At 53.3% G+C, this 15,593-nt stretch overlaps 1 protein-coding gene across 19 annotated transcripts in view; it reads left to right on the top strand.

Annotated features, from left to right (window-relative positions):
• The first annotated feature begins 4,091 nt into the window (after positions 1–4,091).
• Positions 4,092–15,593, top strand: part of FCHO1 (FCH and mu domain containing endocytic adaptor 1) — a 41,801-nt gene continuing 30,299 nt past the window's right edge. The window contains exons 1-5 of one of the 19 annotated variants that reach the window (XM_033199984.1): positions 4,137–4,196; positions 8,213–8,275; positions 10,391–10,435; positions 10,655–10,744; positions 11,180–11,253. In XM_033199984.1, coding sequence (XP_033055875.1) covers positions 11,227–11,253 — 27 coding nt within the window. In that variant the 5' untranslated portion in view covers positions 4,137–4,196; positions 8,213–8,275; positions 10,391–10,435; positions 10,655–10,744; positions 11,180–11,226. Of the gene's footprint in view, positions 4,197–4,524; positions 4,638–7,460; positions 7,611–8,212; positions 8,276–8,990; positions 9,607–10,390; positions 10,436–10,654; positions 10,745–11,179; positions 11,254–15,593 lie in introns of those variants that run through there. The other 18 variants (XM_033199985.1, XM_033199991.1, XM_033199983.1 and 15 more) reach the window with 18 other exon arrangements.

Genomic DNA, 15,593 nt, shown 5'->3' with positions numbered 1-15,593 from the left:
TTGGAGGGCTGGTGGTGGGAGCCAGGTTTCTCGGGGATAAAGTAGAAGATCACAGACAAGCAAGGGGAGGAGGCTGAGCTCATGTTCTACCCAATATAGATAGTTACAGCAAAATATGTATAGATATGTGTATATACATATATACACACATATGGCTCCCTGCTCTGTCTGCAGACAGGTCCTTCAAGACACAACACCCCAGTAACAACAAGTACACATTTGCCGGGCGTGGTGGCTCATGCCTGTAATCCCAGGACACTGGGAGGCCCAGGTGGTGGATCATTTCAGGTCAGGAGTTCAAGACCAGCCTGGACAACATGGTGAAACCCCGTCTGTACTAAAAATACAAAAATTAGCTGGGAATAGTGGCGTGCACCTGGAATCCCAGCACATTGGGAAGCACAGGCGGGTGGATCATTTGAGGTAAGGAGTTCAAGATCAGCCTTGCCAACATGGGGAAACCCCGTCTCTACTAAATATACAAAAAAAACCCCCAAAAAATTAGCTGGGCGTGGTGGTGCACACCTGTAGTCCCAGCTACTTGGGAGGCTGAGGCAGGAAAATCGCTTGAACCTAGGAGGCGGAGGTTGCAGTGAGCTGAGATCACACCACTGCACTCCAGCCTGGGCGACAGAGTGAGACTCCATCTCAAAAACAAGCAAACAAACAAACAAACAAAAAACAAGGACACCGATGACCCAGGTCTTGGTTTCTAACACCGTTCTCCACTCAAAGTTACCGGGGCTACTCCTTGGAGAAAAGGCTGATTCTAGAACCAGGACAGGAAATATACAAGAGCCCAGAGCATCCTGCAGTGCCGGAAAATAAGGACATTCTGAAAGAAAAAACAGGCCAGGCACAGTGGCTCACGTCTGTAATCCCAGCACTTTGGGAGAGCGAGGCAGGAGGATAACCTGAGGTCACGAGTTCATGACCAGCCTGGTCAATATGGTGAAACCCTGTCTCTGCTAAAAATACAAAACGTAGCTGGGCATGGTCGCGGGCACCTGTAATCCCAGCTACTAAGGAGGCTGAGGCAGGAGAATCGCTTGAACCTGGGAATGGGAGGTTGCAGTGAGCCAAGATTGCGCCACTGCACTCCAGCCTAGGCAACAGAGCGAGACTCTGTCTCAAGAAAACAAAGAAATAAAAAACAAACAAAACAAAAAACAAACAAACAACCCCCAAACCTGACAGATCCCATTACGGCCAGGAAATCAAGGTCAACACCAGCGGAGTAAGGCATGTTGACAGTTTGTACCTTTGATATGGTGTGATGAGATGGGCGCTGCACCTCTGTGGTCTTCCTTCCTCAAATCCATCACCCTCATTTAACTGTGAGAAATACATCAGAAAGATCTCAATGGAGGGACATTTTATAGAACACCTGACCACCATGCCTCAAAACTGTCACCAAAAACAAGACAGTTTGACAAACCCCAGAACAGCCTAAGGAGACATGAGGAGTAAATGTCATGTAAGATTCTAGGACAGAAAAAAGACATTGCAACCAGTGGCCATACCAGTGGAAGGTGATAATCATGTGGAAGGCGGGCCGGGTGCAGTGGCTCACTCTTGTAATCCCAGCACCTTGGAAGGCCGAGGCAGGCAGATCACCTGAGGTCAGGAGTTTGAGACCAGCCTGGCCAACATGACAAAACCCCATTTCTACTAAAAATACAAAAATTAGCTGGGTGTGGTGGTGGGTGCCTGTAATCCCAGCTACTCGGGAGTCTGAGGCAGGAGAATCGCTTGAACCTGGGAGGCGGGGGTTTCAGTGAGCCGAGATGGCGCCACTGCACTCCAGCCTGGCCAACAGAGTGAGACTCCGTCTCAAAAAAAAAGAAAAAGAAAAAGATAAAAGACATTGTAATAAATGGACATACCAATGGAAGGTGGTAATCACGGGGGAAGCAGGCCAGGTACAGTGGCTCACGCCTATAATCCCAGCAGTTTGGAAGGATGAGGGGAGAGGATGGAGTGAGCTCAGGAGTTCAAGACCAGCCTAGGCAACATGGTGAAACTCCGTCTGTACAAAAAAATACAAAAATTAGCTGGACATGGTGGCACGTGCCTTTAATCCCGGCTACTCAGGACTCTGAGGTGGAAGGATCGCTTGATCCTGGGAGGCAGAGGTTGCAGTGAGCTGAGATGACGTCACCGTACTTCAGCCTAGGCTACAAGAGCAAGACCCCGTCTCACCAAATGAATAAATTAATAATAATAATAATAGGCCGGGTGCGGTGTAATCCCAACACTTTGGGAAGCCAATGCGGGCGGATCACGAGGTCAGGAGATCGAGACCATCCTGGCTAACATGGTAAAACCCCGTCTCTACTAAAAACACAAAAAATTAGCCAGGTGTGGTGGCGGGCGCCTGTAGTCCCAGGTACTTGGGAGGCTGAGGCAGGAGAATGCCGTGAACCTGGGAGGCGGAGCTTGCACAGCGAGCTGAGATCGTGCCACTGCACTCCAGCCTGGGCGACACAGCGAGGCTCTGTCTCAAATAATAATGATAATAGGCCAGGCGCAGTGGCTTATGACTGTTAATCTCAGCACTTTGGGTGGCCGAGATGGGAGGATTGCTTTAGCCCAGGGGTTTGATACCAGCCTGGGCAACATGGGGACACCCTGTCTCTATTTAAAAAAAAAAAAAATTAAAGAAAAAAATAATAGGAGAAAGCTGAGTGTGGGGTATACAGGAACTCTCTGTATTATCTTCACAATAATTCTATAAATCTAAAACTGCTCTAAAATAAAGGGTTTATTTGGAAATACAATGAACTGGCCAGTTTCAGTGCTTCATGACTGTTGTCTCAGCATTTTGGAAGCTGAGGCAGGAGGATTACTTAAGCCTGAGAGTTTGAGGCTGCAGTGAGCTATGATCATGCTACTGCACTCCAGCCTGGGCAACTGAGCAAGACCTCGTCTCTAAACAACGAAAGAAAGAAAAGAAAGAACATCTGTAGTTGCCTTGGAGAACAGGGATTGTGTAGGGCTGGGATAGAGGGAACAAGAAACACAAATAGGAAACTGAGGCGGTATCCAGGCTGAAGATAATTGGGTCTTCGCCGGGACCACTGTGGTGTCTAGGAGAATGGACAATTTGGAACCGTTTCAGAGACACTGAATCCACAGGATGAAATGCTGGTGATGAAGGGAAGAGAAGATCCTTAGGGTGTCCCAAGCTTCTGGTCTGTGCTCCTGGGCTGCCCTGACTGAGCCTGGGAGGCTGGTGGAGAGAGGCAAGAGCTATCAGCTGGGTGCCCTGTCCCTAAGCAGAGGGTAGAATGGGGGACTAGCGGGTGTTGTGTAAGTTTATTTTTTCTTTCTCTTCGTTTTCCTTTGTTTGTTTTTTAAGACGAAGTCTCACTCTTGTCGCCTAGGCTGAAGTGCAGTGGTGTGATCTCAGCTCACTGCAACCTCCACCTCTCGGGTTCAAGTGATTCTCCTGCCTCAGCCTCCCGAGTAGCTGGGATTACAGGCAGCTGCCACCATGCCCGGCTAATTTTTGTATTTTTAGTAGAGATGGGGTTTCACCATGTTGGCCAGTCTGGTCTTGAACTCCTAACATCAAGCAATCGAGTTCGACCTCCAAAAAAGAACTGTCATATGTCCTATGAGGGGATGACCTCCTGTGCAAGGGGCCGGATCCTGGGGCTGCCCTAGGCCGGCTGCAGACTTGCTGTGTGGCCTCCAAACAAGACCTTGCCCTCTCTGAGCCTCAGATTTTCCACTTGTAAAATAAAGACCAATAACGTTCCGGTTACAGGCTTGTAGGGGGTCATCAAATGAGCCCTGCCTGGGCGCTCAATAAACGTTGGTCGCTCCTTACCTCTTACCACTGAATCTCAGCGGGGAAAGAGTGGCGCCTGTCTCTTTAAATTATGCAAATAGACTGCGGGTGGCGAAAAGGGGGGGCCTATAAAAAAGATCCTGGTCTTCGGCTGGACCAATCAGCGCGCTGGGCTGGCGGAGATGGCCCCCTAAATGGCCCAATGGGGGACCGCGCGGGATCAGAGCCCGCCCTGCCTCCTGGCGCCGTCGCGGGGGTGGGGACTTTGTAGGCCACGCCCCGAGGGCGGAGCCAGTCGGCAGCCGCGCCGCAGCCGCGGAGGGAGGGGCGGGGCGGGCTCGGGTGTCAGCGACCGAGCCGCAGGTGGCGGCCAGCGCGGGGCTCGGCCCGAGCTCAGGAGGTGAGTGTTGCCCCCCGGAACCCCCTGGGACACCCTGGCCCGCGCAGCCTCCCACGCTCACCGTGCCCTGCAGGCCCGGCGGCTGCGGAGGGCAAAGGCGCGGCGGGACGCGAGGGATGGAGAGCAGGGGTTGGGGGCTAAGCGGTGGGCGCCCCGGCTTCTCCCCCAAGTGGTAATCGGGGGTCCGCAGGCGGAAACGGGGACAGCTCCCCAAATCCACCGTCTCCTGGCCTAGAACCGAGCGTGCACGGGGGCGGTGACGACGCGAGACCCCTCCCCAAATCCTTTTATTCTAAGCCTAGGTCTGGGTTCTGGGGCTGCAAAGATGGGGGCGCCGCTCCCCTTCCAGCCTGGAACCCTGGGCGGTGGCTGAGATTAGGACCACCCGCAAATTCCCTCTTCCCAGCTCCGGCCTGCAGACCACCGGGGACCGAGGATGAGGTACCCACTTCCCTTTTCCTCCACTGTGAACCCCTCTCCAGGCCTGATGGCTGGAGGAGCTGGAGGGTCACCTGGCCCCTCCTCTAATCTGCCCCATCCCAGTCCCCCACCTTAGGGATGGGGTGGGGGGCGTTTCACTGGCATCTTCTGTGCGGACCCCAAGGTTGGAATTTTGGGGAGGAGGTCAGTGTGGGGTCCCCTGCCTGGCACGGTTTATCCAGGCCAGGCCTTGAAGGGCCTGGAGCCTGGACTTGGGGGGGGTCCCTCTGTTACTGAGGGGCGGGGTGTACAGCTAGCATCTGTTCCTGGGGATTAAAATAAATCGAGGTAAATTAGGATCTTGCCAGAGGCTGGCTGTGAGTGGGGTGCGGAGGAGGTTTGGGTGGTGGGGGGCCCCTCCATCTGCCTTGGATCCCCCGAGTCACCTGCCCCAGCCGCAATGGGGACCAGGAGGCAGAGTCAAATGGACCTGCTTCACTGGTGACCTTGGGCAGGTGACAGCGCCTTTCCAAACCTCGGTTTCCTCTTTTGAAAATTGAGGTTGGGAGCTTCGGACCCTGCATTTTACAGATTCTGAACTCACCCAGCCCACATTTTGTCTGATGGTGATTCACTTTTTTGCTTAACATGTGGGTGGTTTGGGGTCAAGAGAGTATTGGGTTTGGAGACCCTCCCACAGTGTCTTGCTATCCTCTGAGCCTCAGTTTACTGCGCTGCAAAATGGGTTGATGATGACACTCTGATATTGGGGCTGGGGGCATGGGGGCAGGGAGTAAAACACAGGACCAAGCTGCAATCGTTGGGACGGAGCATCACCACCCTGGTCTCACCAGTGGGGCCACCTGGGGCACACCCTGACCCACATACCATCACCCACACCAGGGGCGAACCTGTTCTCGGGCGAGGTCCTGGGCAGGAGGAGGAGGTGGGAGTTGCCAGGCCAGCTCATCCCCTGTCCCTTGGAGCGCCCTCCCAGTGGTGGGCACAGGGCTGGGAGTCTGACACCCCCAGGTTTGAATTTGCCTCTACCTGTGTGTGTTTTCACTTGGTCCCTTGGTTTGTTCTTCTGTGAAATGGGCTGAATTCCTCTGGGAAGATGAGAGGAATCTGTGGGAGGAGGAAGCTCCGTAAATACAGACATGATCATTATAATATTAATGACAGCATTAGTGCTCTTTAAATCGGGTCACAGCTGACCAGGAGGAGGGAGGGGAAGGGGGAGTCTACTAAGGGCATTGCCTGAGGAGACTCTAGCACCTGGGAAAGTTGGGCATACAGTAGGCATTCGATAGATGTTTGCCAAATGAAGTGAGGAAGAGGGAGGAGACCCATGGAGAGAACAGAAAATTCCTGAGAATCCCTGGCTCAGATTCCCACTTGGTGGCCTGAGTCACTGTGTGACCTGGGGCATGTGCCTCAGTTTCCCCATCATGGTGCTGGTCGAGATAAGACCCTGCCTTGAGGTGCGGTGCCGAGAATCAAGCCAGATTGTATAAGTGATCGCAGCCCAGGTGGCTAAGCCAAGAGGGCAGACATGACATAGTGGGTCATTGAAACAGCTGGTACCTGCTTGAACCAAGTGACTGGTCTGTGGGAAGGATGAGAAAATCCTGCTGCTGGCCCTACTGTACATTCACTGGGGTCCAAGAGAGAGAGGGAAATGCCAGATCCTGCTTCCCAGGATCCTGGAAGCCAGATCCTGGAAGGTCAGGAGTGGCCCAAGGTCACCAGGCAAGACGTCAGCGGCTCTGGACACCCAGCCAGGCACCACTCCATTTCCAGAATGGGAGCTCGGGTCTTGCCTTTGTTGCTGATGTGGTTCCTGCTTTGTTTTATCTGTTCTGGGGCTGCTCACATGTCTCAGCCCCAGGTTTGCAAGACTTGGTGCCGGGAAGGCAGGATGGGGGCCTCTGAGTCAGCTGGCAATGTGCTGTGTGACCTTGGGCAAGTCTCTGGCCATCTCTGGGCTTTGTGCTGGTGCTGTACAGGCTGGGAGACTTGGGTTCTAGCAGGGCTGACTTCTCCATCAGATGAGTCTGATGTCTCGACAAGCCCGATGTCTCAGGCTCACAGTGCTTTCAGGGGTCCGTAGGTTGATGTTTTCACTTCTTTTAAAATCCAAAGGGAAAAAAAATGAACTTTTGGGTTGAAGGAAACATTTTTGTGTATAATATTAGTATATTCATGTTTATGCCAATGTAATTGTAAAATATAGTTTTGTTTTGTTTTCGAGACAGAGTCTCTCTCTGTCGCCCAGGCTGGAGTGCAGTGGCTCGATCGCAGCTCACTGCAACCTCCGTCTCCTGGGTTCAAGCGATTCTCCCTCCTCTCTCTCTCTCTCTCTCTCCCTCTCCCCCGCCTCCCCAAGTAGCTGGGACTACAGGCACATGCCACCACGCCCAGCGAATTTTTGTATTTTTAGTAGAGACGGGGTTTCACTGTGTTGGCCAGGATAGTCTCGATCTCTTGACCTCATGATCTCCCCGCCTCGGCCTCCCAAAGTGCTGGGATTACAGGCGTGAGCCACCGCGCCTGGCCATGTCTTCCCCTTTCTGAGTGCATTTCCCTCTCTGAGCCTCAGTTTGCCCCCTCTGTGAAGTGGGTATCGGCCTACCTCGGGATGGCAAGATGTTGAATGCCTGGGCCAGGGTTGGTGCTCACTTATTTCCCAATTGTTGTCATGATTAATATTTGTTCGGTAAGAACAGCTCCAGGTTCAGGCTGGGGGGGCTCCAGGTTCAGGTGCCTCTTGTGTACTCACCCATGGCCTATGTGGTTCCAGGGAGGTCCCACGGGTGCTGATTGGGCGGGGGAGGTAAGGTGGCGGTTGGATGGTAGGCGGGGCGGGGTGAGCTTCCTGTCCCCCCCATGCACACAAGCCTCCAACTTGGTGCTGACGGAAGTGGCCTCGTGGCTGTCTCCTGGCGCCTGCCCCATCAGACGGGGGCCCCATCCCACTCGCTACCCTGTCCGGTAAGTATGAGCCCTGGCCAGTAGATGCCCATCATCTCTCCTTGGCCCCCCTCAGGAACAGAGGGGAGGCCCCCCCTGCCCGGAACCTGGGTTTCAGGAGAAGTAGCAGGTGTCACTTCCTGGGCTGGTGAAAGCCTGCATGGGGCCACCCGTTGCCCTGCCCCCCACATCCTCCATTCCAGCTGTGAGTGGTGGTTTGGGTTGCGGGGACGACAGAGGGGGCTTGGAAACCCAGAGAGCCACGTGTGATGGTTTCAAACAGGAGGTCGTTGGCAGACAGACCAGGGGCAAAATCACAGTCAGCTGGGACCAATGACTGATCGCTCTGTGCCTCAGTTTCCCTCATAAAGTTGGGGTTGCATCTGAGGGCATGGCATGAAGCTTGGATGAGCAGAGGCGTGTGAATAGTTAGGTACAGGGTCACACACATACTAGTGCTCTGTGTGTATCTGTTTGCCAGAGGTGGGGTGAGGCAATCTAATTGAAACTGTAAAAACAGTAGTGAGATTCTTGGTTTCTGGGGAACTTGGGCTCCTTGGTTCCTGGGATCTTCTAGAACAATGTTGGCAGCAAGGCTTTCTCATCTGTGTCATCCATTACAGCAGCCGCCAGCCCCATGTAGCTACTGAGCCTTGGAAGAGAGGCTGGCACAGCCGAGGAGTTGGGTATATAATTTTATTTATTTTATTTTATTTATTTATTTATTATTTTTAAGACAGAGTCTCACTCTTTCACCCAGGCTAGAGTGCAGTGGTGCGATCTCGGCTCACTACAACCTCTGCCTCCCAGGTTCAAGCAATTCTTGTGCCTCAGCCTCCCAAGTAGCTGGGACTACAGGTGTGTGCCACCACACCCTGCTAATTTTTATATTTTTTGGTAGAGATGGGGTTTTGCCATGTTGGCCAGGCTGATCTCAAACTCCTGACCTCAAGTGATCCACCTACCTCAGCCACCCAAAGTGCTGGGATTACAGGCGTGAGCCACTGCGCCCAGCCAATTGTATTTAATTTTCCTTGGTTTAACATTAATACAAAAATTAAGGCCGGGGTGGTGGCTCATGGCTGCAATCCCAGCACTTTGGGAGTCCCAGGCAGGAGGATGGCTTGAGCTCAGGAGTTCGAGACTAGCCTGGGCAACACTAGTGAGACCTAGTCTCTAAAAAAAAAAAAAAAAAATTTAAATTAGTTGGGCATGTAGTCCCAGCTACTCAGGTGGCTGAGACGGGAGGATCACTTGAGCCTGGGAAGTCAAGGCTGCAGTGAGCTGTGATCGTGCCACTGTACACTCCAGCCTGGGTGACAGAGCAAGACCCTGTCTCCAAAACAAATAAAAAAATAAAAATACAAAAATTCAGGTGTGAGCCTGTAGTCTCAGCTACTCGGGAGGCTGCTATTCAAGACTCCCTTGAACGTGGGAGGCCGAGGCTGCAGTGAGCTATGATCGCACCATTGCACTCCAGCCTGGGCAACAGTGCGCGACCCTGTCTCCGAAAACAAAAAAGAAAAATTAAGTCACCACGTGGGGCTAGTGGTTCCCATGCCAGTCAGCAGAGCTCTAAGGGATTTGGAGATGCTTAGGGTCCTGGTCACGGACAGAAGCTAAGAAGTGATATGGAAATTTAGGGCTTTTCCCCTAGGGATGTCAGTATAGCATGGTCACCACCCTACCCCCGCCACAAAACTAGGTTTCCTAAAGGGCTGCAGAGGGGACTGAAGGTTTTCAGGGCCCCTGTCATTAACCAGTGCAGGGTTGGGAATGTTTGTTGAAACAAATAATTCCTTGCCCAGTGAACTCCTATTCATGCTTTAAAACCCCAACTCCCATGAGCCCTCCTTTAGTCTAGGCTCTTTTGGACCTTGTCCCTCCATCTGGACCAGCCCTGACCATGCAGGACGGGAGGATCTGTGTCCAGCTCTGTCTCTCTAGACTGGGGACTCCTGCAGGGCGAGGCCCAGGGCTGAATCAACTCAGGGACCCTGACATTGTCCTAGTCTGGGTGAGCAAATGGGAGCTCTTGGGTGACTCACAGAAGTCCCGGGATTGGAGGCTCAATGATAATACGTCCAATTAAACTTTCTTCTCTTCTCTTCTCTTTTCTTCTCTTCTTTTCTTTCTCTCTTTCTTTTCTTTACTTTACTTTTCTTTTTTTTTTGAGACAAGGTCTTACTCTGTCGCCCAGGCTAGAGTGCAGTGGCCCCATCTCAGCTCACTGCAACCTCCGCCTCCCAGGTTCAAGCGATTCTCCTCTCAGCCTCTCGAGTAGCTGGGATTACAGGTGCCCACCACCACACCCGGCTAATTTTTGTATTTTTAGTAGAGACAGGGTTTCACCACTTTGGCCAGGCTGGTCTCAAACTCCTGACCTCAGTGATCCACCTGCCTCAGTCCCCCAAAGTGCTGGGATTACAGGCGTGAGCCACCACTCCTAGCCTAAACTAACTTTCAAGATTAGGTAAACTGAGGCGCAGAGAGGGGCAGCCTTTACCAAGGTCTTGCTCAGTCCTTTCCTGGGAAGGCCCCGGGAGCTTCCCCATCCTGTGGTCGCGGGTCCCTGTCACTCCTGCCGCTGTGCCTCCCAGGCTCCCAGCTGCTACCAAGCTGCCTGTGGGGTCATGAATTATGAATGAGGCCTGCAGGCTCCAGTGACAAGCCTGGCCTCTAGAACATGCCAAGGACACTGCCTGTCCGTCCCCTGCCGGGCAGCCTGACCCAGCCTTTGTGCAGAAACACCTGGGTTTCCCCAGCAAGATCCCTTCTAAGCATTCCTTCTTATTTTGCAGATGGGGAAACTGAGGCACGGAGCTGGACAGTGACTCAGACACCAGGTGAACACTGGCTTTCGAGGGCAGGGTTGGGACTCATGGGGGCAGCAGTGCCAGCTGGAGGAGTGAGCTCTGACTCCCAGGAGGGTGCATAAGGTGAGGACTGTCCTAGAGGAATTCAGAAGACCCCAAGGGACCCTCAGGGACACTTCACGGACCCCAACCCCCATGTGGCTGATCACAGCCCCTGCATCTATTTCTCTTCAAACCCTTTTCCTGCAGGAGCCACCTGGAGTGGAGCCGAGAGCTCAGGTCTGGGCTCAGCCAGTCCAGAGTGCAAATCTACTGTCCCTTCCTAGCTGTGTGATCTTGGCAAGTGGCTTCCCCTCTGGGGGTGGGGAGGGCTCAGTTTTCCCATCTGTGAAGTGGATCAGAGTTTTCCTGCCAAGGTTGGGGTCATCCAGCACTGCTCCTACCCACTGCTATGAACTCTTATATGTACCTAAAAACCCCACATTCCATGCCCCCTCCTCCAATATAGACTCCCTCAGCTCTTGTCCCTCCACCTAGTCTAGTCCTGACTCTATGGAATTGGGAGCATCTATGTCTTGTTCTGACCCCTCTGCTGGAGCTACTTGGGACCAGCACTGGGGCTGAATTATCTCAGGGGTCCTGGCATGCTCTTAGCATTGGAGCTTTCAGTTCCTCCTTCGTCCTTTCTCTCCTTCCTCTACAGGGAGGGACTTTCCCCCCCATCAAGCCCACACTGGCAATGACTCTGTAGCTCAAACTTCCCTCTCTCTTCAGACAGGCACTGGACGGGGCCTGCAGGGGTCTCCACAGAGACCATCAGGATGTCGTATTTTGGGGAGCATTTTTGGGTAAGACCGACTCTTATTTTGGCAGGGAATGCTTTCAGGGCTTCAGGGACTTTTATGGAGATGGGGGGACTGGAGAGTTGTGGGTAGAGTGTTGGACAGGTAGATGGTCTGCAAGGGATGGAAGTTAAAGTTGGAAGAGTCAGGCTGGGTTTGAATTCACACCCATCCCAGACCTCACAGGCCTTACGACCTTGGGTAAGTCATAGCTTGTGTCATAGGGAGACCAAGGCCCAGAGTGGGAACGTCTAAGCAACCTGAAGTTGCCCCATGAAAAAGTGCAGAGTCAGTGCTCAAACCCAGGGCCAAACTGAACTTCCAGGACCCAGGGTCATTCCAGCCAGGGAATTTCCACCCCCTTCCCACCCTGGAGAATTGAGGGGTTTTCCTGACCTGGCCTCTCATGGCCTGTGCACCCCTCCAGTGTTCAGGCTGGAGATCACCTACTGTAGACCAAGGGATGCTGAGTGAGACAGATTTGTTTTCATTCATTCATTTCCTCTCTCCCTGCCACTGTGACCTCATCCCCAGCCAGCCCTAGGAGATGCTGGGGCCTCCGAGAGAATCCATCCCAGCCCCAGCCCCAAGGGAGGAGTCCCCAGTCTAGGGGACCCAGAGCCAACTTAGACACCTTCAGAGCCAGCTTAGACACCTTCAGCCCTGCAAGACCAGGGCTGAACCCAGCCTTGGGGGTCCTGCAGTGGGAACCAGGACACAGAATCGTGTTTGCTGTGGGACAGCCTGGGCAAAAGACCAGAGGTGTGACACTGAGTGGCAAGTTTGGAGTACAGGGACTCCTCCTGCAGAGCCAGGCTGACGGGGTGCCACAGAGGATGGGTAAACAGGGGAGGGCCCAGGAGTCAGGGAAGGACCAGGTCAGAAAGCCCCTTCCCCAGTTGCAAGCCCTGAGCTTGCAGCGGGGAAGCCTGTTGCTAGGTGACTGGTTGCCCCTGGCAACAAGCCCCACTCCTGCCCTTGCTCCCTCCCCAGCTGGGGCTCCTCTTACTGGCACTCGCTTTCTTAAAGGGGCCGCACTCCCTTGCCACCTGCAGGGGTGTGACCTCTGCCCTCTCTCCAAAGGTCAGGCTCCTCGATTTGCCCCTGAAAGGCTGTGTGACCCCAGCAAGGGGCTACCCCTCTCTGAGCTCCTGTTAGTACTACTGTGTAATGGAGGTGACCATTTGAGGATCAGTAGTCACCCTCATTTTGGAACCCCGACAGTGGCACCTACATTTATTTTAAATCCTTTTTAATTGCGTGAGGCGTGCAGGCTCGCTGCAGAAAATTCAGATCAGCAAAGAGAAAATAGAAACCGCCCCCGACTTCCCCACCCCACCCAAAGATATCCTGGTAGAGAATGGTTAAGAGCTTTGAGTTCAGGGCCGGGCGCGGTGGCTCATGCCTGTAATCCCAGCACTTTGGGAGGCCGAGACGGGTGGATCACGAGGTCAGGAGATGGAGACCATCCTGGCTAACATGGTGAAACCCCGTCTCTACTAAAAAATACAAAAACCTAGCCGGGCGACGTGGTGGGCACCTGTAGTCCCAGCTACTTGGGAGGCTGAGGCAGGAGAATGGTGTGAACCCGGGAGGCGGAGCTTGCAGTGAGCTGAGATCCGGCCACTGCACTCCAGCCTGGGTGATAGCGAGACTCCGTCTCAAAAAAAAAAAAAAAAAAAAAAAAAAGAGCTTTTAGTTCAGGATTCGAACTGGGCTCTGCTGGAAGCCCTGGAGCAAATGGCTTTGTCTGCCTGAACCTCCGTTTCCCCATCTGGGAAAAAGGGATGAAATTCCTGCGCCGCCACTCCCACCCCATGCACCCCCATGCACCCCCAGACTCCGGGAGGCCTTCTGTCACTGGCAAGGTTTCTTTTTATCAGTTGCTGGTATTGAAGCCGCCACAGAAGTCTGGTTCTTTGCTGGGTGATGCCGGGGCCCTGATGGCTCAAAGGAGGCTCTCATCAGGGGAGATTAAGCCAGACAGGGATGCCCCAGTCTCATCGCGCCAGGGCAGGGCTGAAGCATAAAGTGTACTAGGGAGTCGTGGGGGAAGGGTGAGCAGGAGAAGGACATAAATAAGCTCTGTTACAAAGACCACACTCTTGGCTGTGCGCAGTGGCTCATGCCTGCAATCCCAGCATTTTGGGAGGCCGAGGGGGGCAGATCACCTGAGGTCAGGAGTTGGAGACCAGCCTGGCCAACATGGCAAAACCCCATCTCTGCTAAAAATACAAAACTTAGCTGGGCATAGTGGCGTGAGCCTATAGTCCCAGCTACTTGGGAGGCTAAGGCAGGAGAATCGCTTGAACCTGAGAGGTGGAAGTTGCAGTGAGATTGTACCACTGTACTCCAGTCTGGGCGATGGAGTGAGACTCTGTCTCAAAAAAAACAAAACAAAACAAAAAAACCACACTTTGGCTGGCACTGAGGCAAGTCTGTCTTGAAGTTCTGGTGGGAGAGACAGACCTGAGACAGCCCCTCCTAGGACCCTCGGCTGCCAGCCCAGTCCAAGGGAGGCAGACGCCGCTGGGGGTTTGCCAGGTCTGGGAAACGGGCCAGTAGTTGGCTCTGAGTCAGACCCAGATGCTGGCCTGGGCGGTGGTGCCTGGTGCAGCCTCACCCGAGGATCTCCTGGGGCCAGCACTGTGCCAGCCTCATCCCAGCAAGACCCCTGGGAGTTGGGTGCTGTTGTTGTCCCCACTTGTCACACAAGGAAGGAAACTGAGGCCAGAGAGATGAAGTCACCAACCCAAAGTGACCCTGTGCGTATAAGGCAATTGGACACTTGAACTTTGAAAGTACAATTCCAAACACAAGAAGAGAGAAAATATAGGTGGAGCATGGTAGCTCACGTCTGTAATCCAAACACTTTGGGAGGCTGAGATGGTGGATTGCCTGAGCCCAGGAGTTTGAGACGAGCCTAGGCAACATAGCAAGACCCTGTCTCTACTAAAAAGACAAAAACTTAGCTGGGTGTGGTGGTGTGCACCTGTGGTCCCAACTACTTGGGAGGCTGAGATGGGAGGATCGCTTGAGCCTGGGAGGCGGAGGTTGCAATGAGCCAAGATATCATGGACTCCAGCCTGGGTGACAGAGTGAGACCCTGTCTTTTTTTTTTTTTTTTTTTTTTTTTTTTTTTTTTTTTGAGACGGAGTCTCACTCTGTCGCCAGGGCTGGAGTGCAGTGGCCGGATCTCAGCTCACTGCAAGCTCCGCCTCCCGGGTTTACGCCATTCTCCTGCCTCAGCCTCCCAAGTAGCTGGGACTACAGGCGTCCGCCACCTCGCCCGGCTAGTTTTTTTTTTTATTTTTTAGTAGAGACGGGGTTTCACAGTGTTAGCCAGGATGGTCTCGATCTCCTGACCTCGTGATCCGCCCGTCTCGGCCTCCCAAAGTGCTGGGATTACAGGCTTGAGCCACCACGCCCGGCCATAGACCCTGTCTAAAAAAATAAATAAATAAAAAATAAAATATATTCCTGGTGAGCTGGAGGGAGCAACAGTGAAGTGGGGAGGGGGTTGAGCAGAGTTAGGGAAGTTTCTAGAGCAGGTGGCAATGATCCTTGAGAAGTGGAAGGATGTGGATGGGTGGAAGGAGATGGAGACTGGAGAGCTGATGGCGGGAATAGCCTGGACAAAGGCGTGGTGGTGGAAAGGCACTGCCTGTCTTTGCTATTTGCTGTTTTGTGGGTGAGGCTAAGAAGAAGCTAGGAGATGAGGCTGGAGTGGCAATTCCAGGCCATGGACTTGAACTTCAGCGTCTGGTGGGCAGTTGGGACCCATCGATGATTCTAGAATGAAGTGTGACCATTGGGAGATTTGGGCTTGAGGCTGACCTGGGTCTGCCCCAGTCTTGGCTTCAGTTTCTCCATTGATGCAGCAGGAAACGCTATCTAGCAGTGACTTCTGGCTTTAACCTTCAAGCTTCTGGCCAAGTATGGTGGCTCACGCCTGTAATCCCAGCACTTTGGGAGGCTGAGATAGGAGGGTTGCTTGAGTCCAGGAGTTCGAGACCAACCTTGGCAACATAGTAAGGCCCTGTCTCTACTAAATATCAAAAAAATTAGCTGGATATGGTGGCATGTGCCTGTGGTCCCAGCTACTTGGGAGGCTGTGGTGGGATGATCTCTTGAGCCCAGGAATTTGAGGCTGCAGTGAGCCATGATTGTGCCGCTGCACTCCAACTGGGGAGACAGAGCGAGACCCTGTCTCAAACATAGAAAAATATATATAACATTCAAGCTTCCAGGTACCTGGAAGGGTGAACCCGGCAGGTTGGAGGAGGGCACAGGAAACTACCATTTATGGAAAACCGGCCAAATGCTGCCAGAGGGATGCCTTCACT

Source organism: Trachypithecus francoisi, unplaced genomic scaffold (assembly GCF_009764315.1).
Source record: "Trachypithecus francoisi isolate TF-2019V2 unplaced genomic scaffold, Tfra_2.0 Lachesis_group5, whole genome shotgun sequence".
NCBI classification, from domain to species: domain Eukaryota; kingdom Metazoa; phylum Chordata; class Mammalia; order Primates; family Cercopithecidae; genus Trachypithecus; species Trachypithecus francoisi.
This window is presented reverse-complemented; position numbering and strand designations above follow the sequence as displayed.